The sequence below is a fragment of the Nuphar pumila genome, chromosome 9, assembly GCF_984573655.1.
Source record: "Nuphar pumila chromosome 9, dmNupPumi1.hap1.1, whole genome shotgun sequence".
Classification (NCBI taxonomy): Eukaryota; Viridiplantae; Streptophyta; class Magnoliopsida; order Nymphaeales; family Nymphaeaceae; genus Nuphar; species Nuphar pumila.
The window spans coordinates 3,702,842-3,724,066 of record NC_143257.1 but is presented as its reverse complement, the minus strand read 5'-3'; the positions used below and the strand labels follow the sequence as shown (position 1 = coordinate 3,724,066).

Here is a 21,225-nt window from a genome sequence, read left to right as displayed (position 1 = left end):
TGGCTCGTTCTTATGGCGAGCCAAACCGAGTTCGAGCTTATAATGAGACTAAGTTAAACCAGCCGAGTTCGAGGTGGCTTGTTTATAGAAAAAATACATTGGTTTAGAGCTGCAAGAAATAAGATTACAGAATAATAAATGTAAAATATTTTTTTTAATACTTAATGAGCTTATATAAGTTTAGCCGATCCAAGTACATATTGTTCATATTCAGCTTGCAGAGCCTATTTTACGAGTTCAAATGAACTCTTTATAAGCCGAACATCAGCCGAGAGCAGCTTAGCTTGTTTGACAACTTGGTCACAAGTAGGGGGTGGCAAAACCTGACATGACCCGCCAACCCGCCTCTTAGGCGGGTTCGGGTTTGGAAAAAATGAACCCGTTTAATAAAAGGGTTGACCCGCCTAACCCGTTTATTAAACGGGTCAGGTTCGTGTTAGGGGTATGCCAACCCGGCTGACACGTTTAATAAACGGGTTAGGCGGGTGGGTCAACCCGCCAACCCGACCCGCAAACCTGAGAACCCGTTTACCCGACCCAACCCATTTATTAAATGGGTTGGCGGGTCGTGTCGGGTTACCCGTTTATTAAACGGGCCGGGTTCATGTTTGCAACAGCCGACCCGTTTAATAATCGGGTCGGGTTCGGGTTGAGGTATGCTGACCCGCCAACCCGTCGGGTCGACCCGCCAACCCGACACGATTGCCACCCCTAGTCACATGCTTTCCTGAAACTCTAGAGTCAAAACACCCTCAAAATTAGTGATGTCAATGGGTCAGGTTCGGTTCGGACCTATGTAGAATCAGACCCAAACTGACTTGAGATGATGGTACTGGATCCGGACCCTGGTATAATCGATCCCACAATAAGAGAAACCATACTTGGATCCTTTAAGGATTACATGAACCAAACCTGGACCATACCCATTAAAAACAATATTTTTTGTCATGTTTAGGTTGAAAATTTTTGGATTTTGATCTGAACCCGGGTCTAGTATGAAATTTGACAAACCATACCCAGCTTCATATATTAATAGGGCCCTTTGAGTCCCCGAATTCTAATCAGGTCTTCTTATTTATCACCAAAACGTAACCCGATAGGGTTTAGTACGGGTCGGGTTCGGTCAAACCCGATCCGTTGACATCCCAATTAAAAGTCAAGACCTCATCGAACATTCGAACTCCAAAGTAAAAAAAAGAAAATTAAAAAGGATAGGGGTATTTCCGTCATTCAAACTAACAAAGAATCCTAAACCCAAAATCAGCGTATGCTACGCAGCATTATACGCCGTACGTGTGTCGACATCAGACACGTGCGTATACCCCGAGCCCCAATAAGCAAAGAAAATACTAAGCGGGCCCCACTCAGTATCGAATGACGTGGCAGTTAAGCACAAGGGTGCATGATGCATCTGTCCCTATCCACTATGTATTAAAAAATTCCTTTCACAGAGAAAGAAGAGAAACCCATGCGTACACTAATGTCAAGACAAACAGGTTTTCAGGGAAGAAAAGGGTATTATGGGGAACAATTCGTAAATATGTACACGTTAAAATGTTTGTATAAAAAGTCTTTATATGAAAATGCATCAGTTAGTCAGGAAAATATAATATTATCACATGGTGATGTGGGGATTCGATACGGAAATCTATTGCATGTTTTAAGCGGAAAATAAAACCCTAAAGAGCGGTCTTTCAAGAAGCCGGCAACCTCGAGGGGCGATCCGAGCCGTCCGTGGGGCCGATCGTACGGTCTTTCTTGTCCGAGCCTCGTGCTTATCATCCCCTTCGCACCAGACCGTTTTCCCTCTTCTTTTTCGTACGCTCAACACAGAGTACGAAAAAGAGAAACCGCAGAGAAGAAGAATGGGGAAGGATCGCCGCCTGATCGCCGATCATCCCGATCGTGACCGGAAAATCTCGGCCGGTTCTCCTCCCTGGGCGATTCCCGGAGCGATCGGCTCTCCTCGGTAAATGGTTCTGGTTTCTCGCCGTCGGCGTAGAAATTACTGTTTTTTCTTGTTATTTCGCGTTTTTTCCGGGGGTTTCCGGGAGGAGATTGAGGGATAACGGCGTGTGTGATGGGTTGCTGAGAGCCGCGTGAGGATGATGTCCGAAATGGGGATGAGGCCGGGGAGAATCGGGGAGAATCGGGGCGAGGGGTCATTCGGTGAGGATTTGGGGAAGGAGATTGGGTTCCTGCTGAGGGAGCAGCGGAAGCAGGAGGTGAGCGAGCGGGAGAGGGAACTCAGCCTCTTCCGGAGTGGGAGCGCGCCGCCAACAGTGGAGGGCTCGCTCGTGGCCGTCGGGGGGCTCTACAGCGAGGGTGCCGCCGCTGCAGTGGCGGCCAGTGTGCTTGCCGGCTCCGATGAGGAGATAAGGAATGATCCGGCGTACCTCTCCTATTACTACTCTCACGTCAACCTCAATCCGAGGCTGCCGCCACCGGCGCTGTCCAAGGAGGACTGGAGGTTCGCGCAGCGGTTGGAGGCAGCCTCCGGCAGCAGCTCGCTTCTCGGAGGAATCGGGGATAGGCGGAAGGTGAACCTATCCGGTGGAGCGGAGGGTGACGGGGGAAACAGGTCGTTGTTCTCGTCTCACCCGGGGTTCAATTCGCCAGCAGAGGAGGCAAGGCAGCCGTCCACTGCCGAGTGGCTTGAGCGCAGCGGGGATGGACTGATCGGGCTCTCTGGGTTGGGGTTGGGACCTAGGCAGAAGAGCTTTGGGGATATCCTACAGGTGAATTTTCCTTCGATTACTCATGATTTTTTTTTCTTTTATAAATTTTCTGGCTGTGGTTTCTTATGGATTGAGTGATTCAAATAAGGTATACTTTTATTCAATTGCGTGATTGCGTATTCTTGAGTGGTTCATGTTCTTTTGTGGTTGGTGTTCGATCTAACTAATAGCGAAAGTTCACAGGCTCTGTATCGTGAGAATTGTATATAGTGTTATGCATTGTTGGGATAGTTTTGACCTATCTACTTCATCTTTTACTTCATCATTGTTTCACCTGAATCGTCTGAACGATCATTTTGAGGTTCATGAGGATAGAGAAGGATATCTCTATCTTTTAAATAAGTTTGGATGTAAATTGTTTTGGGCATCAATCCTGCTGTAAAGGCCGTTCTTCAGATGATTTCACATCAGAGTATGGTAAGTGTGTCGTGGATGTCTCTTGGATCTTGATAACAGGGAAGCGATAGATGCTCTGTACGGTACTTGCATAAAAATGCTTTGTACTTTTTTCTTTTGTCTTTTTATCTTACTGTTGCTTTAAACAATGTTTCTTTTGCATATGTTATTCTTCTGTAATATATATTTTTATTGGGGAATAAAAAAAGAATATGTGTTTTAGACAGTGTTTCTGTTGAATGTGGCATTCTTCAATAATAAGGTTTTGCTTGGTTGCAAAAGATTTAAAAAAATGAATGATTTCCTTTGAAACCATATTAGGCTCTCATTGCTTAATCTATGAATATATTCTGCATTTTGAAAAGGGTTATCAAGTTAGTTTCCGGGGAAGCAATTTTCCTTTTCTTTTGGGTTGACACACACGCACGCACTCACTTTTTATTCTTTTTCATGTTAGAAAAATTAGCACCACTTTGTAAGATGTTTTTTTCTATGTTAAGCATATGTCATCAAAGTTTCCAGGCTTCAGATTCCTTTATTTCTTAAGTACGCAACCATATCTTATTAGAGGTTTCGTCTATGATCCTTTATCCACACGCGTCTGCAAGCAAGAGGATTTAGAAGTTGCAAGACTGTTTTCCTATCGACCTAGTGCATCTCTAGAAGTATGCTAGGAAAAGTGCCTGAGGGTTCATTCTCTAAACTTATACGTATGGTACAGAAAAATTAAATCTATCTACAGAACCTGTGATTGTGTGGTATATATTTTCAAATATATTTATTTGTTCTATAATATCTCTATTGAAAACACATAAATGTATTTTCCAATGGCTTTGTGCTTGGTGCAAAGTTACATGTGAATAAGTATATCATGTGAACATAAGTCTGTTTGTGAGCTGAACAATTTACAGGCTTTCACTTTTTTTTCGATATTGAAAGGCCTTTATGCTCTCTCTCTCTCTCTCTTTAAGTTTTGGCTTATGATTGCAGGAGGACCTGGGCCGCTCTAGCCCTGCCCCAGGTCATCCATCTCGTCCAGCAAGCCGCAATGCTTTTGGTGATGGTGTTGATCCATTAGGCTCTAATGAGCCAACATTTGGACATCTTCATCATGAGAGAGCATCTATGGATAGTCTGCAGTCTGGTACAACCATGCAAGGCCCAGGTGGGATACAGAGCCTTGGTTCATCAGCATCTCATGCTTTTGCGTCTGCCCTAGGTGCATCACTTTCAAGAAGTACCACTCCAGATCCCCATCATGTTGCAAGCTCTAGCAACGCTGGTCTTCTGCCTGTTGGAGGACGTTTTGTTTCTTCTGATAAAAAAACTGTTGGAGGTCCAAACTCATTAAGTCACACTCCATCAAATATGGCAGAATCAGCAGACCTTGCAAATGCTCTGTCAGGGATGAGTCTTTCCAAGAATGATATGGTAGATGAGGATCGTCACTTGCACTCACAGCTTCATCAGGAAATTGAAGGTCACTCAAGTTTCCTGTTTGATTTGCGAAGCAGTCAAAGCAATGGCAAGCGACACCCATACTTGAAAAGTTCAGAATCCGAAGCTTTAAATTTGCCTGTCGCTCCTAAACCTGTAAAAGCTTCATATGCGGATTTGGCTAGAAGCAATGGAGCTGTTGTAGACGTAAACAATTCATCACTGACATCCAATGGGCAGATTGACTTGCCTAAACGAACTGTGGCTTCTGGTAATTCATACAGGAAAGCAGCAACTGCTGATTCTGCTACCAGTCCAGTGGGTTCTTCTGCTCTTTATCAGAACATGGATCTTTCAAATGATGCCTTTGCAGGTTATGGTCTGGGTGCATATGCTGTTAATCCATTGTTGTCAACAATGATGACAAATCAGCTTAGTGCTTCCAATTTGCCTCCTTTATATGATAGTGCTGCATCAATGTTAGCCCCTGGAATGGATTCAAGAGCAATCAGTGCAGGCATTCTTTCAGGTGCAACTTTGACAGGGGCAACAGATATACAAAATCTCAGTCGACTTGGAAGCCACGCTGCAACTGCCCTCCAGGTGCCTGCAATGGACCCTTTGTATATGCAGTCTTTGCAGAGGAACTCAGAATACGCTGCGCAGATTGCTGCGAATTTTAATGATCCTTCTATAGATAGAAATTATATGGGGAATTCTTATGTGGATTTATTGCAGAAGGGCTACCTTGGAGCATTGCTTGCACAAAAATCACAATATAATATGCCGTTTATAGGCAAGACTGGTGGTTTGAATCTTGCATACTACGGGAGTCCTCCCTATGGGCTTGGTATGCCATATCCGGCAAGCTCATTAGGTAGTTCTGTCCTCCCTGGTTCTCCTGGGGGGCCAGGAAGTCCTGCTCTCAGGCAGAACGAAAGAAATCTACGTTTTCCTTCTGTTATAAGGGGCTTGGGTGGAGGTGTCATGGGATCCTGGCACCCGGACAATGGAGGTAACATGGAAGAAGGTTTTACAGCCTCCTTGCTGGAGGAATTTAAGAGCAACAAAACTAGATGTTTTATGCTGTCGGAAATTGCTGGCCATGTTGTTGAATTCAGGTATTCACTTTCAATTCAAGTCACTTTTACCAGTAGTTTAGTGGCAGGTATGTGGAAATATATTAAAGTGTTTGTATCTGTATAAAACAGTGCTGATCAGTACGGGAGCAGGTTCATTCAACAAAAATTAGAAACTGCAACAATTGAGGAGAAAAACATGGTGTTCCAAGAAATAATCCCTCAAGCTCTTTCCTTGATGACTGATGTTTTTGGGAATTATGTAATCCAGAAGGTACTATGTTATCTGCTTTTACCCTGATTGGATGTTTGCACCATTTCAACATCATGACATACATTTTTGATGCGTCAGTTTTTTGAGCATGGGACCACTGTCCAGAGAAGGGAACTAGCTGACAAACTCACTGGTCATGTATTGACCCTGAGCCTTCAGATGTATGGTTGCAGAGTAATCCAGAAGGTAGTTCTATCTCTTTTATGATCATGCAGCTTAAAATCATATATATATATATCATAGTTCTTTTAGGTTGTTTTTCTTGTTTCTGGTGACAAGAATATTTAGTGGGATGCCCCTGTGCTCTCATGTGTTCTTTTATGGAGATGATGAAACTGCTTTACATACAACTAATACAGATCGGATAAAGAACTTATGTGGCCTAGTTTTCAAATTTAAAGGATCAGTAGTTTGTTGTGTTGGTTCAGAGAGTTTATGATATGTAGATACCATGAAAAAGGATCGAGAACTCTTGGAAGATTTTCTAGGCTTCCTGTGTTTCTGAATGTAGAATCTGAATTTCTGCAATGTGATTGATGTATTTAGAAATTGTCACTTATAAGCTTTTGGTTCATTTACAATGGTAACCAGTGTTGTGAAAAGCGTTGAGGCGTAGCGAGGCGCTCCACCAAAAACCAAGGCGAGGCGTAAAGCGTAAGCCTCAATTTTTTTGAAAACTTAAAAAAAACTATAAAAAATATTTTAAAATATAAATAAATAAAGAAATGCTTTATTGATGAAATAACAACCAATAAGAAATAGAAAATCTCAAATAAGTACTAAAAAATATGAGATTAACATATAAAAGTGACTAAAAACTGATTACATAACTGGAACATATATGAGATTAACCCAAAAAAGTTAAAATATACTAAGAAACTGATTACATAACTGAAATAACTGGAAAATATATGAGATTAACCTACAAAAGTTAAAATATATGAGATTATTCTAAATAATATGAGATTAATATATAAAATTAACTAAAAAAATGATTGCATAACTGGAAAATATATGAGATTAACCAACAAAAGATAAAATATACTAAGAAACCGATTACATAACTGGAAAATATATGAGATTAACCAAAAAAAGCTAAAATATATGAGATTATTCTAAAACATATGAGATTAACATATAAAAGTAACTAAAAAACTGATTACATAACTGAAAAATATATGAGATTAACCAACAAAAGTTAAAATATACTAAGAAACTGATTACATAACTGAAATAACTGGAAAATATATGAGATTAACCTACAAAAGTTAAAATATAAGAGATTATTCTAAAATATATGAGATTAACATATAAAAGTAACTAAAAAAATGATTACATTACTGAAAAATATATGAGATTAACCAACAAAAGATAAATTATACTAAGAAACTGATTACATAACTGAAAAATATATGAGATTAACCAAAAAAAGTTAAAATATATGAGATTATTCAAAAAAATATGAGATTAACATATAAAAGTAACTAAAAAACTGATTACATAACTGGAAAATATATGAGATTAACCAACAAAAGTTAAAATATACTAAGAAACTGATTACATAACTGAAATAACTGAAAAATATATGAGATTAACCTACAAAAGTTAAAATATATGAGATTATTGTAAAAAATATGAGATTAACATATAAAAGTAACTAAAAACTGATTACATAACTGGAAAATATATGAGATTAACCAACAAAAAATAAACTATACTAAGAAACTGATTACATAACTGAAATAACTGGAAAATATATGAGATTAACCTACAAAAGTTAAAATATATGAGATTGTTCTAAAAAATATGAGATTAACAGATAAAAGTAACTAAAAAACTGATTACATAAATGAAAAATATATGAGATTAACCAACAAAAGTTAAAATATATCAAGAAACTAATTACATAACTGAAATTACTGAAAAAAGTTAAAATATAGTAATATACTAAGAATCTGATTACATAACTGAAATAACTGGAAAATATATGAAATTAACCTACAAAAGTTAAAATATATGAGATTATTCTAAAAAATATGATATTAACATATAAAAGTAACTAAAAACTGATTACATAACTGGAAATTATATGAGATTAACCAACAAAAGTTAAAATATACTAAGAAACTGATTACAAAACTGAAATAACTGAAAAATATATGAGATTAACCTACAAAAGTTAAAATATATGAGATTAACCTACAAAAGTTAAAATATATGAGATTATTCTAAAAAATATGAGATTAACATATAAAAGTAACTAAAAAACTGATTACATAACTGGAAAATATATGAGATTGACCAACAAAAGTTAAAATATATTAAGAAACTAATTACATAACTGAAATAACTGAAAAATATACGAGATTAACCAACAAAAGTTAAAATATAGTAATATACTAAGAAACTGATTACATAACTGAAATAACTGGAAAATATATGAGATTAACCTACAAAAATCTTGTTGTAATTTTTTTTTTGCGCCTTGAGGCATAGAGGGTCGCGCTTCAAGGCGAGGCACGCCTTTTGCTCCTCAAGGCACGTTTTTGATAACACTGATGGTAACTCTTGTCATATGATGAAAGATTTCAAACCTCTTTATGTGTAGTTGCTTTCCTTAATCTAATTGGATTGGGGATTCTATTTCAAAAAGGTTTCAAACAATTCCATGTTTCCATTTCTTTTTGTTTGAAATTAAGAGGTTAGAATAATTGATGACAATTTGTTCGTTGTATGAAGTTTTCGGTTTATATAAGGATTTTCTTATGTATTGGAGTTTGTTTTGTTTCTCTGCCCTATACTCTAGTTTGACTGTAGGGCCTCAAATATACGTTTGCAATATTCAACGAAGCTAATTCCATTGATTACTGCAGAATCTTGGCAACTTATTCACTACAAAACGTCGTATTCATGCTCATGCTTTCAACAATCAAGCTTCTTTTCTAATGTAGTTATCATACTTCTGCAACCACTGTGCATGTGTGCATGTGTTCATGTGTGTGCCCATGCATGAATAGAAGCCTCCTTGCAACATTAATAATCATGCTTCTTGGAAAGTGCTCTTTGGAAGTGGGAAGCAGCCTGCTTCCAAAACAAAGAGGAATCAATGACTCATCCTTTTCCATTTGCGTGACCATCTATTTGGGTTGGTTTCATGTGCGTCAAATGGGTCTGTATGCATTCTAATAACAGCACATTGTAGGATTTAGATATGCTGAACTTTTGGGGTTTCTCAAGTTTAGAGAGATATTTAATGTGGTTGAGAGAGAGAGAGAGAGGTAAATTTCAGAACTGGTCATCAACAATGATTAAATTGATGACAGCTATGGGTGTGTGTGCATTTGGATAAGAGTTTAAAAAGACTAATTATGGTTCTGAATTACATAGTTTATTGAGTATGAATTTGAATCATAGAGAAAACTAGTTTTTTTCAAATGACCCTTTCATTTTTTGGTGTCCAAAAGTAAGATTAAATGTCATTCATATTTGAAAATATGCATTAATAATTCTTGTTTTTTAATGTTCTATTGCATTTATACTTTTGTTATTCTTTACATTATGTGATGTAGAGGTTTTCTAGTAGGATAACATGGTTTACTGACTACGATCTTCACTTGTACAAAAATTTCTTTTTGTATTCTCAGTATATAACATGAATTTCTTACATGGCTTCATAAATGATTCAATGTATATCGATTTCCAATTGATTCAATGCACTTTTCACTTTATCTTCTTAAAGCTTAAAATGTATTGCTTTTTGGTTTCACCTTGCACTTCAGCAACATCGTCAGATCTTCGTTTTTAAAGTACAAAAATTTCATGAACATGCTTCATTTTTTAGCGCAGAAATCACACATAAGCAACCACTTTGTGTGTTTTCTGTAAAACTAGGACATGGACATGTGATCACACACATATATATATATATATATATATATATATATATATATATATATATATATATAGAGAGAGAGAGAGAGAGAGAGAGAGAGAGAGAGAGAGAGAGAGAGAGAGAGAGAGAGAGAGCTTTTTTATCAGGTCCATTCAAAAAATCATAGTTGCAGGTGTGTTTTACTTACTTCAAAGTTCAAACCTGTAGATGTCTTTTATCATAATCTTTTAGTGGAAAACATGTGCCAGATTGGGTATTTTTCGTGATTCAGTGTGTTTTTAAATAATTAATAAAAACCAGAGTTGTCAGTCCAGGAAGCGGGAAGCGAGGCACTTCTAAAATTTTAGGAAACGAGAAGCGTGAGACGACCTAAAAGCGAACCAGAAATTGTCTCGGAAGCGAAGAGGAAACAAAGAGGGAAGCTATGTAGTAAAAGCACTAGGCGGGGCCTACTCGGTCGACTCCTAAAAAGACTAGTCGAGGACTAGGCGGGACTAGTCGGTACCCCAATTAAATATAAAGAAGTACATAAAAATATGTTTAATTCTTTTACTAATAAGCATATTTCATTACAAAGTACAAAATGACACATGCTTTAACAAATTATATTAATATACATAACCAGACTATACATATATATAATTGTACACACACACACACAAATATATATATATATATGTATATATTCAATTATTCTTAACATATTCAGTATAATCAACAAAATATGCTTTCAATCTTTCACAGAAGCACGTTAACACATACATATATAAATAACATTACATAATTCATAATGCTAAACATGCATTCAGGCTTTTATAAAAAAAATCATCAATAACAAAGTAACACACATATAAAAAACATAATCAATTAAAATTAACTGTGCATGCTTTCAATATTTCACATAAAAAATCTCAAAAGCAAAGTAGCACACACACACACACACACATATATATATATATATAAATATAATAACTAAGCATGTTTTCATGATTTCACATAACAAATCACACAAACACACACACATACATATAATATATATATATATATATATGAATAATAAATAACTAAACTGTCCTTGTGCTTATTCGCCAACTAGGCGCCTTAGTCGTCAAAATTGGTACCCTTTAAGGTACCCACCTAGGAATAGCAAAACCTAGGCATTTTACTTATCCTAGATCGACTAGTCGGTGCCTAGTTGGAGCTTTTGACTACATAAGAGGGAAGCAACCTAGGATTCAAGTGAGAAGCGAATAGGAATCAAGTTTTCTCGATATTGGGCAAAAAAAAAATTGTTAAAGACTCCAAGCTCCCCCAAAAAAGAAAACTCACTTCCTAATATTGAGAAGCGAGCTTCTCATTTAAAAGGGTTGCTTCCCTACGCATTTCGGAAGCAACATGTTTTGCGCTTCCGAAACACATTTTGGGGAAGTGCGCTTCACTGAGTCTTATAGCGTTTCCGGTAACCTTGGACAAACAAGGTCTTGTATTACACTAAAAAATGATGATAAAATATTCAGTTTTTCATTAAGCCAACTCAAGTCAAAGCATGCTTTTTAGTAGCTAAGCAATGCGTTTTTCATGTTGTTTCAAATATGTTTTTGGAGGGATTAAAATTCAATGGCTCATATTGAAGTAAGTTTTCTCATTAAATCAATTTGATTCAAAGGATATATATATATATATGCCACTAGAATATGAGAACTAGAAATACGGGTATTTCCAACACTTTTTTTGCAAATCCAACCATGTGGATGTGCTTGGCATGGTGAATTTGCTAGAAATCAACCATTGGATCTTGTATTTTTGACAAAAAAATGTGTTTTTGAATGCTTGAATATTTATGAAGATTATGAGCCATTGATTTTAAAGCCTTAAAAAAATCTCGTTTATGCATCAAAATCGGATGATTCAAAAGCAGGTTCTTATAAAACCAAACATGTAGATCACACACTAGTTCTCATATTCTAGTGATTATATATATATATATATATATATATATATATATATATATATATATATATATATATATATATATATATATATATATATATATATATATATGAGTGGTGAATAAGTGCCTACGAAAGTTCCTACTGTGAGCGAGTGGGGGGTTTTCAGGGTGTTTTGTGCAGATCTGACCCTGCAGATGCATTCAACATGGTCGATTTGCTAGAAAATGACACTTGGATTTTTTTTATGAAAAAACATGATTTTTTCAGTTTGAATATTTATGAAAATTATAGACCGTCGATTTTCAAACCTTATAAAAACCTGCCTACATGTCACAATTAGACGTTCCAAGAATCCATTTCTATAAAATCAAACATGTGGAACACATCTGGAAGGTCCGATTGGAGAAAAACATGAAAAAATACCTTTCAGAAACCTGGTAGGCTGGCGGTAGGCATGGATCGGAGTAAGCAGCTACCCCCTACTCACTATATATATATATATTGCAAATTCTTAACAACAATTCTAGGGCACTATAATTAGTAAAAAATTGACATATAAACATTGACCAATTATAAAAAGAAAAAGGTACAAGTAACTAGTAGAAAGCAAAGAATGAAGACCTTAATTGAAAAAAAGAAAAGGAATGAAGTTAGGAACACAGTGTTGACTGTATCTGACATTTTCATGAAGTCTTGTGGGGTGTCTATATGTATGAAAATTATGGGCCATCGATTTTCAAACCTTACAGAAACCTGCCCATGTGTTGGAATCAGATGTTCCAAGAGTCCATTCCTATAAAACCAAGCATGTAGAACACATCTTTAAGGTCAGATTTGAGAAAAACATGAAAAAATACCTTTCAGAAGCCTAATAGGCTGTTGGTAGGCACGGATTGGAGTAGGCAGCTACCCCCTACTCTCTCTCTCTCTTTATATATATATATATATAAACTTTGTGCATGTGCAAATTCTTAACAACAATTCTAATCCACTATGATTAATATAAAATTGATATATAAACGTTGACAAATTATAAAAGGAAGAAGGTACTAGTAACTAGAAAGCAAACAATGAAGACCTTAATTGAAAGAAAGAAAAAGAATGAAGTTAGGAACACAGTGTTGACCGTATCCGACATGTTCATGAAGTGTCATGGTGTGTCTAGTGTTGTGTCCTGTGTCATGTCATGTTGACATTGGATACGTAGTGATATACTGTGTGAAGTGGGTGCTTCTTGATTGACATGTGGCATTGTGTTTTTTTGTGTGATGAGCACAATGTAGTCCTTCACCTTTACATTACACTTAAACTGTGGTATGCAGGCCATTGAAGTGGTGGATTTGGACCAGCAGACTAAAATGGTCTCAGAGCTTGATGGCCATGTCATGCGATGTGTACGGGATCAAAATGGGAACCATGTTATCCAAAAGTGCATTGAATGCATCCCTCAAGATGCAATTCAGTTTATTATCTCTTCATTTTATGATCAAGTAGTGACATTATCAACACATCCATATGGTTGCCGTGTCATCCAGGTCTTGAGCCATTCTTTTTTATTTGATCTTTTAATACCCTCTAACTATAGAAAATTCCTTTTTATTGTACTATTGTTTCTTTTTCCATCTTTGAAAAGTAAATGCTTCTGTTTGTGTAACAGAGAGTGCTAGAGCATTGCAGTGATCTGAAAACACAGCGTATCATGATGGATGAGATTCTGCAGTCCGTATGCATGCTAGCACAGGACCAGTATGGAAATTATGTTGTTCAGGTGTGTCTATGAGTCATTTTCCCATTTGTCAAGTTCCAACATGGTGACATTTTTTAAAGAAGTCCTTTGTATCGTCTGTCTGTGATGATACTATGAAGGTGATGCAGAACAAATTGGCTTTGCCATAGAAGTCTTAATTGTTTTTGTTGATGAGAACTTTCTTTTCCAGATAATGAATAGTTTTTGAAGTGCATACTGTTGCCATGGGTAAATGGAGTTCTTTTATCGACTAACTATTGCCTTAGTCCACTTTGATTTCCATTTGGGTCATGACTTTTTTGTTGTTAATAAATGTTGGGCTGGCAATAGTCTTCTCTTACAAGATTGGGTTTTTTCAGGGTTTTCAAGCTTTTATTCCTCTAAGTTTCCAAGCTAGGACTTATGTTAGACACATACAATAAGTCATTTGGATGCTGTCTAATAATACTGTTAATGAATTTGAGTACTGCCTGTAATACATTGTTGCACATTGTTATTTAAATACATGAACTTACTGCATATGATGTATCGCTACTACATTGACTTTTCTCTAGTCACCAAGTTGTGGATTCTAGACCACGAATTGGCAAGAATTTTGAGATGTGGGAGCTACTGTAAGAACTGAAGGCTGCTTCATTTTTCATCAATTTATACTTTTTGGATAGCCTTCTTCAAGACATTAGGGTGATATTACATCCTGCTCCACACTATGTGTGGTTGGAGCCTTGGAGGACAAAGTCACCTTCTTAGTGCTCCATTTGAGCTTCAACTTTGGTGTAAGTAGAATTTCCAGTCAGAGCAGTTCTTGTGTGAGCAATGAGATATTCTAATGTAGTAGGGGAAACTGATATTTCTGCTAGTACAATTGCAGATTCCATGCCCAAGTTCCTTGAAAACTGTTAGTTGAAAAATCAAAGATGCTTTTTGGCCAATATCTACATAAGTGTGTGTTACATTTTGTGCAGTTAGAATACATGTGGCTGCTGCTGTTTTACGAGTCTATCCATCCTTTATAATTAATTATTGCTGATTGTATCCTATAGGGATCATCTAACTATTAACAGAATTTTTTATGATTTTTATTTTCTTCTTATTGTACAAATCCGATGGGTTTATCTAACATAAGGAAACTTATCTAATAGAAAAAGTGACGTCAACCTAAGATTTCTGCTTTCTAAAAATTCATGAATCAGATATTCTATTGACTGTTTTATACTACACATACTAACAGATGCTTGCATGCATGAGAAGCTTTCGTTCTCAGGATGAATTATAGGTTAGCTCTGATGTCTGATTATATGAGTTTCCGGATGTTTTTATAACTACTCTAAGTTGTCTTCATGCACGACTTTCTGTATATCCTATCGTGGTTTTGGCTTGTGCAATTCTACATTTTATTTCTCTCATTTGTATGTGGTGTTTATGTTTTCTGAGACTTACATTCTGGTATCAATTGTATTGGAAACAGCATGTTCTGGAGCATGGAAAACCACTTGAACGTTCAGCTATAATCAAGAAATTAGCTGGACAGATAGTTCAAATGAGTCAACAGAAGTTTGCTTCTAATGTGGTTGAGAAATGTTTGACATTCAGCGGGCCAGCAGAGCGGCAGATTTTGGTCAGTGAGATGCTTGGTTCCACTGATGAAAATGAGCCCTTGCAGGTTTGTAATTTTATGTTCTCTAAAATGGTATTTGTATTTAATTTTGATCTGAAAATTACACAACCAATTTCATAAAAAACATCATAAAAGAATTCGCCAATAAAGTATGCTGCATACAAAATATTGTGGTAATTAATGAATTCAATATGAAACGAGAGAACAATTTGTGCAAAGATCTGTTGCACATTTACGCATGGCAGCATATGTTACAGGCTTGATTTTGTATGCAACAAATGTCAGATCACAGTCCTTTTCTCGTTAACTATATTATTGATATCATTTTATGAGCATTTGTATTTTTCCTGCTCTTGGTTGGGCAGTCTGGTATGTATGGTTCTTTGATGTCATTGGTAAGATACTAAGGTCTGTACATTTCCTATGTCTGCTCTGTTTAGTTTATAATGGTTCCTAGTTCATGTGGCGATGTTAAGATGGCACACTTCAACTGAATATTCTTCATGAAAAAACTGAAATGATTGCTAGACTTCTAAGTGACAAGTTTTTCTTCTCCTACATTAATCAGGCAGAGGTAATTGGCCGACTGAACTTTAATACATGAAGTTCAAATACTGCATGACTATTGTATCTTTAAGTATGCAGTCTGCATTCTTTGAATGAAGTGGTTTGAAACTATATGCTTGGCATCTGTCCGTGAAAATAAAGATGATCCAAAAGCTTAGTGTATTGAAGGAATTTTGGGCAGATCAAAGATGCACTACCATGCTTGCTGATCTTTATTTTGTGTCCTTTGTGATTGACTTTCATTTCATTCCAAAGACAAGTTTTTGGACTCTTCTTTTATCCAAAGCATTTTATCTGACAAAAATTACTTGTAAGTTGCAACTATCTTTAGTTACAAGATTGTGAGAGTTGACAATATACCATTCCAGAATTTGATGTTTGATATGGAATAAAGTAAGTTGCCAGTTGAATCCTTATTCTTCATGCTTATCTCTTGGCAATCTCCAAAATCTCAATTTAAATAACTGTGTATGGGTTCAACCTCTGAGTAGCTGCACCAACTTAGTCGATTAAACTCACCAGGCTACAACTTCTGCCACTTCATTTGTCCTATGCAATGATTTTGAGTAGCTGTAGTCATAGTCCAGCTTGGATAGCAGCATGGTATAAGTTGCTTATGCTGCACAGCTATTGTACATAGCTGGCTGCACACTGACCCAAGCAGTTCCTATCATGAGACTGTTAAAAAGCATATATATATATATATTATGTGTACATTCCAATGTATATACATGTAGTATATGTGTATATTATATATATATATTCATATAATATATTTTTTCTTTATTTATTTTCCTTTTTAGTATCTAGTTCCATTTGAACTAGACTTAAACTAGTCAACATATTGTTGACTAGTTTGAGAGCCGTTGGAGCTAGTCCAACTGCTACAAATAGAGCCGTTGGACTGGCTCCAATGACTCTCTTGTGCTTCTCTTAGCTCTATTCCGAGAGCTCATTCATGTGTAAAAATGGGGGTCATCCCCTTCCAATTGTTTTAATGCTTTTTAAGCATTTTATGTGAAGTTAAATAAAGATTATTCATTTTATTCTTGTGCCTTCTTATTTGTGCCCTTTTGTGGGTTTTGGTTAATGTGTCTTTTATAGACACTTGTCAACATTTGTGTTCTTGTTGAAGGCTGGTATTTCATTATGGAGACATGTCTGGATTATAGCCCGTAAATAAAGTTTATATACTTTTTCTAAGACTAGGCTGATATTCTTTAGTATTTATGTGCTTTGTTTTGAATGTGTTTGGCTTCAGGCAATGATGAAAGATCAGTTTGCGAACTATGTCGTGCAGAAAGTTTTAGAAACCTGTGATGACCAACAACGGGAGCTAATCCTTATGCGGATTAAGGTTCACTTGAATGCCTTGAAGAAGTACACATATGGAAAACATATTGTGGCGCGTGTAGAGAAACTTGTAACTGCTGGCGGTATGTGGGTTTTATATTACCAAGTTCTTTTTGTCCCCTTCATCGCTTTGTGGTGGCTATGCCAACTCCGCAGCTTGGCTTATATAAAATATTTACAATGCAGACACGATTCCAGATTTGTACTAGCAAACTTATCTGGTCAAAGTATGGGGATAATTGGTAAATTGTGTAGGCAATGATCAAGTCTGCTTTGATGGTGCCTCATTGCCTGTCACATGGAGCTAATTAGGGTTTGTATCCCTGAGTTGACACTTTGTCAGAGATTAGATCTCATTCCCCATTGGAGTCCTTTTGTTTGTTATCTTGGATGGACTTGGGTGTATCCATCAGGTACAGCACATTTAGTTGGAAGAACCTCCTCAGCCTCGAAGAGGACTTGTCTTGGGTCCGAAATCTTTTGAGATGGAGATCGATGCAGTCAAGCCACTTAAGTCTAATCTGCGGCTTAATGAGCCCAGTTTACAAAGTTCAGACCAAAACCTGTTAGTCTATTCCATGTCCCAAGTTGGGTCGACTTGTTTCTTTGAATAGCATGCATATATCCCGATACATGTTTGAAGACTGCAATACTGCCGTTTTATGTTTTGAGAAAGTCTTTACCAATTGGTGCTTTAATTAACCTGAGATCATCTTCATCATTATTGCGAATATGGGTTGAAATGACTTTGATGTCTCTTAAAATGACAGATGAGCCTGTTGAATTCTCTTAAACTCCGATCTGAGTCTCTTAAAATGACAGATGAGCCTGTTGAATTCTCTTGCTTAGACTCCGATCTAAGACTCTACATCTTGGGCGAGTAAAATGTCGATAAATGCCATGAACTGGGGAGAATGTGCTGAGTAGCATTAGTCTTGCACTGGCTTAACTGGTCTGTATAGCCTTTTAATGTTCTTTAAGTGTAATGGTTGACTCTATGTTTGATGTGAATTGCAGAAAGGCGAATTGGAGTTCAAGCTTCAGATTCATCTTAGATGAGATGAATTGTGAAGGATGTTGTACAGCTAACCAAGGCTTGGAGCGTGTACAAGCTTCATTTGGAAATAAAGGTGTTTGTTTGTACTGAAACTTGTACATTGTGTAGCTTGAGATGAGGGTGTTTATTACTAAAAACAGAGGTTAGGAGATGCTGAGAGGCCCAGATGGTGAAATGCCCATGCCCCTGCAAAAAAGCATTGTAGCAGAGAAGATACAAAAACTGTACAAGGTCTTGTAAAAAGAAGGGAGGTGATAATTAGTAGTAAATTAAAGTAACGTGACTGTACAAATGTCGCCATGTGGAGAGCCATCAGGTTGTTTAGGTTAGGTTAAGTAAAATTTTTCCCAGAGGGATTATTTATTTATTCTTCTTTTCTGTCTTATGAGTATGGGTCAGCCTGAATATTTGATGGTTAATTTTATGGTTAAGTTTGCTTTTTCTTGTCTCTTTGGCATTCTCGTGGATTATTATGTGCTGTTATCGTATTTAACTATTTCAATTAGTCATCCTTATCATGTTTTTAAATAGAATATTATGGGTGATATTAGAAGGCAATTCTAAAGGTTCCTTTGAACTGGTTCTGTTGATTAGTACAGCTCTGTGAACAGGTATTTGGATAAAAATATTTGCATTGAACTGGTTCTGTTGATTAGCTTGCCATATTCTTTTATCCTTGAGGCCCACAAATACAGCTCTGTGAGCAGGTGTTTGATAGAAATATATGCATTGAAGTATGTGTACACATTATATGCGGCGCCGCTGACAGCCACCCATCATCGCCTTTCTCAATATGGGTGTGGTCTCCATCTCGAGAAATGTTGAGATGGGTGCTCCGCCATGCAGCGGCATAAAAAATGTCCTCAGTATGTATATCATTTGGAGCCTTTTGTTGGTGATGAAGAGTAGTGTTTTTTGCTCCTGGAATGCTGGTTTGACATTTAAAACATTTAATTCCAAGCATATTTAGGTATGGAAAATAGATCATAGCGGTACACCATACACCATAGGGCCCTGACTCATTGAATGTTGATTGCACCATTTATGTCGATACACTCTTAAAAGGAAATTTATTGAAATTCAAAACTCTGGGCTACTTCTTGGAAAATAGTCTGGTTTAAAATGCGTAGATTTATAAATATTTCTTGTACTTGGCAGATTGAGTGAATTATGTACTTGTGAATATCTGTTGATGGAATACCTCCCCAGAATTGTAGGAATTACCAAGGGAGTCATTATTAGGTGTGTCAACAGGTCGGGTTTGGTTGGGATCTAGGTGGAACCAGATTTGGACTTGATTTTTGGGTATGATATTGGGTCTGGAGCTGAGTCTAATCGGGCCCACTATAAGAGAAACCATACCCATACCCGATAAAAACTATATGAACCAAACCTTGATCATACCTGATAAAATAATATTTTTTATCATTGTTACATTGAAAAATTGCTGGTCTTAATTAGAACTCAGGTCGGTCCCAGGTCTGGTATAAATTTTTACAAACTATACCCTGATCTATGTATTAATCGGACCATTGGGTCTGCACCCAGGTCTTAATCGGTTCTTATTTATCACCATGCCCGGACCCTATAGGGTTTGGTCCGGGTAAACCAGACCCATTTACTAACCTTAGTCATTATGTTGTTTATTTTCCTATTAAATCTTAAACACAATGATGATGTAATAAGAATACCACCTCTTGTAATGAGACACACTTTAACGCTCTTTGCACTTTCTAAAGTCATCTGCAAGAGAATGATTTTGTAACTTTTTTAAATTCACATGATTGCTCAAAGGGCCATCTTTTTGAAGAGGATTTATGAACAGGTGGAGTATTCGGGCTCCACTGTTGTGCTATTTCCAATGCTGATAAAATTTTTAAGACTTTTCATCTCCTAGTAACTAGTAAGTTCACCACCGAGATATCCTGTGTCAAGCTGAAGGCCCAGGATCGAATCCCTTGACACATGAGGTGGGTGTTGTTCTGGTAGGGGTCTGCCTAACCCCAGCTTGCCTTTCAAAAAAAAAAAAATAGTTAAGTTCATAAAATTTTATTTATTATTTATTTTTGAAAGGCAAGCTGGGCACATGGGGCGGGTGTTGTTCTGGTAGGGGGTCCGCCTAACCCCAGCTTACCTTTCAAAAAAAGAAAAATAGTAAGTTCATAGTTTTATTTATTAATTATTTTTGGAAGGCAAGCTGGGGTTAGGCACATAGTGGCAAAAGTTAAAAATGGCAAATCTTGAGAGTAAAAAACTTGGGAGATTTTGAATTTTTTTATTAATCATGCATTTTTGGCAAAATCTTGGCAATAAAAAATAAAGTAAAAAATATAAAACATAATTTTTATAAGAAAATATAAATAAAGCACATTTAAAAATAAAAATCTGGGGGGTTTTCAGAATAAATATCTGCTAAAACCATAAATATTGTAATATTTGTCACAGTTTGAAAATCTCGTGAGAATTTGCCGTTTGAAACTTTTAGGCAATTTCTCATAATATTATCGCAAGATATTTTATAAATCTCAAGATATTTGTCACAGAGATTAGGCAGATCCCTACCAGTTATTAATCATCGTACCACTGGGGTTTGAGCCTGCAAAGTCCCACCACAAAGAGATGTGCACTGACAGCGCGGAGCCCCTTGGTAAGTTCATAGTTTTGTGATAACAAAAAAAAAGGCAGAGTAATAGATAATAGAAATCAATATCATAAATTTACGTTGAAAGTGGTGATTTTAGCATGTTTGGTCGAGTCTCATGAGATTTTGATGCACCCTCGATCTCGATGCAGAAGATCTACGGTACTCTACTCTTACTATGCAAATTAAACTTTGGAAAACAGGAATAATGAAAATTCAACAATAAACTAATTCATAAAATTAAAGAAAATATCTGGAATTTCAATCAATCAAGCCTCTCTAAAAGATCCCTGAGTATTTATAAGAAAATGTGTGAAACCCTAAATCTATTATGGATCCGAGATGAATTCATTACATTAAAAAATTCAAAGTTAAATAACCCAAATAAAAATCCTAAACTGGAACTAGATCCAAATGAATCTCTTAGACCTGGATATCATGTTGCTTTGCTCCTACATTTGGACTCATGTAAAT

At 36.5% G+C, this 21,225-nt stretch overlaps 1 protein-coding gene across 1 annotated transcript; it reads left to right on the top strand.

Moving 5' to 3' along the window:
• The first annotated feature begins 1,818 nt into the window (after nt 1–1,818).
• LOC149828236 (pumilio homolog 1-like) lies at nt 1,819–18,558 on the top strand. The gene is made up of 9 exons (XM_090016791.1): nt 1,819–2,738; nt 4,125–5,692; nt 5,783–5,924; nt 6,003–6,110; nt 13,091–13,303; nt 13,426–13,536; nt 14,984–15,178; nt 16,962–17,136; nt 18,071–18,558. The coding sequence occupies exons 1-9, from the start codon at nt 2,106–2,108 to the stop codon at nt 18,106–18,108; spliced, it is 3,183 nt and encodes a 1,060-aa protein (XP_089872917.1). The 5' UTR covers nt 1,819–2,105; the 3' UTR covers nt 18,109–18,558.
• The last annotated feature ends 2,667 nt before the right edge of the window (nt 18,559–21,225 follow it).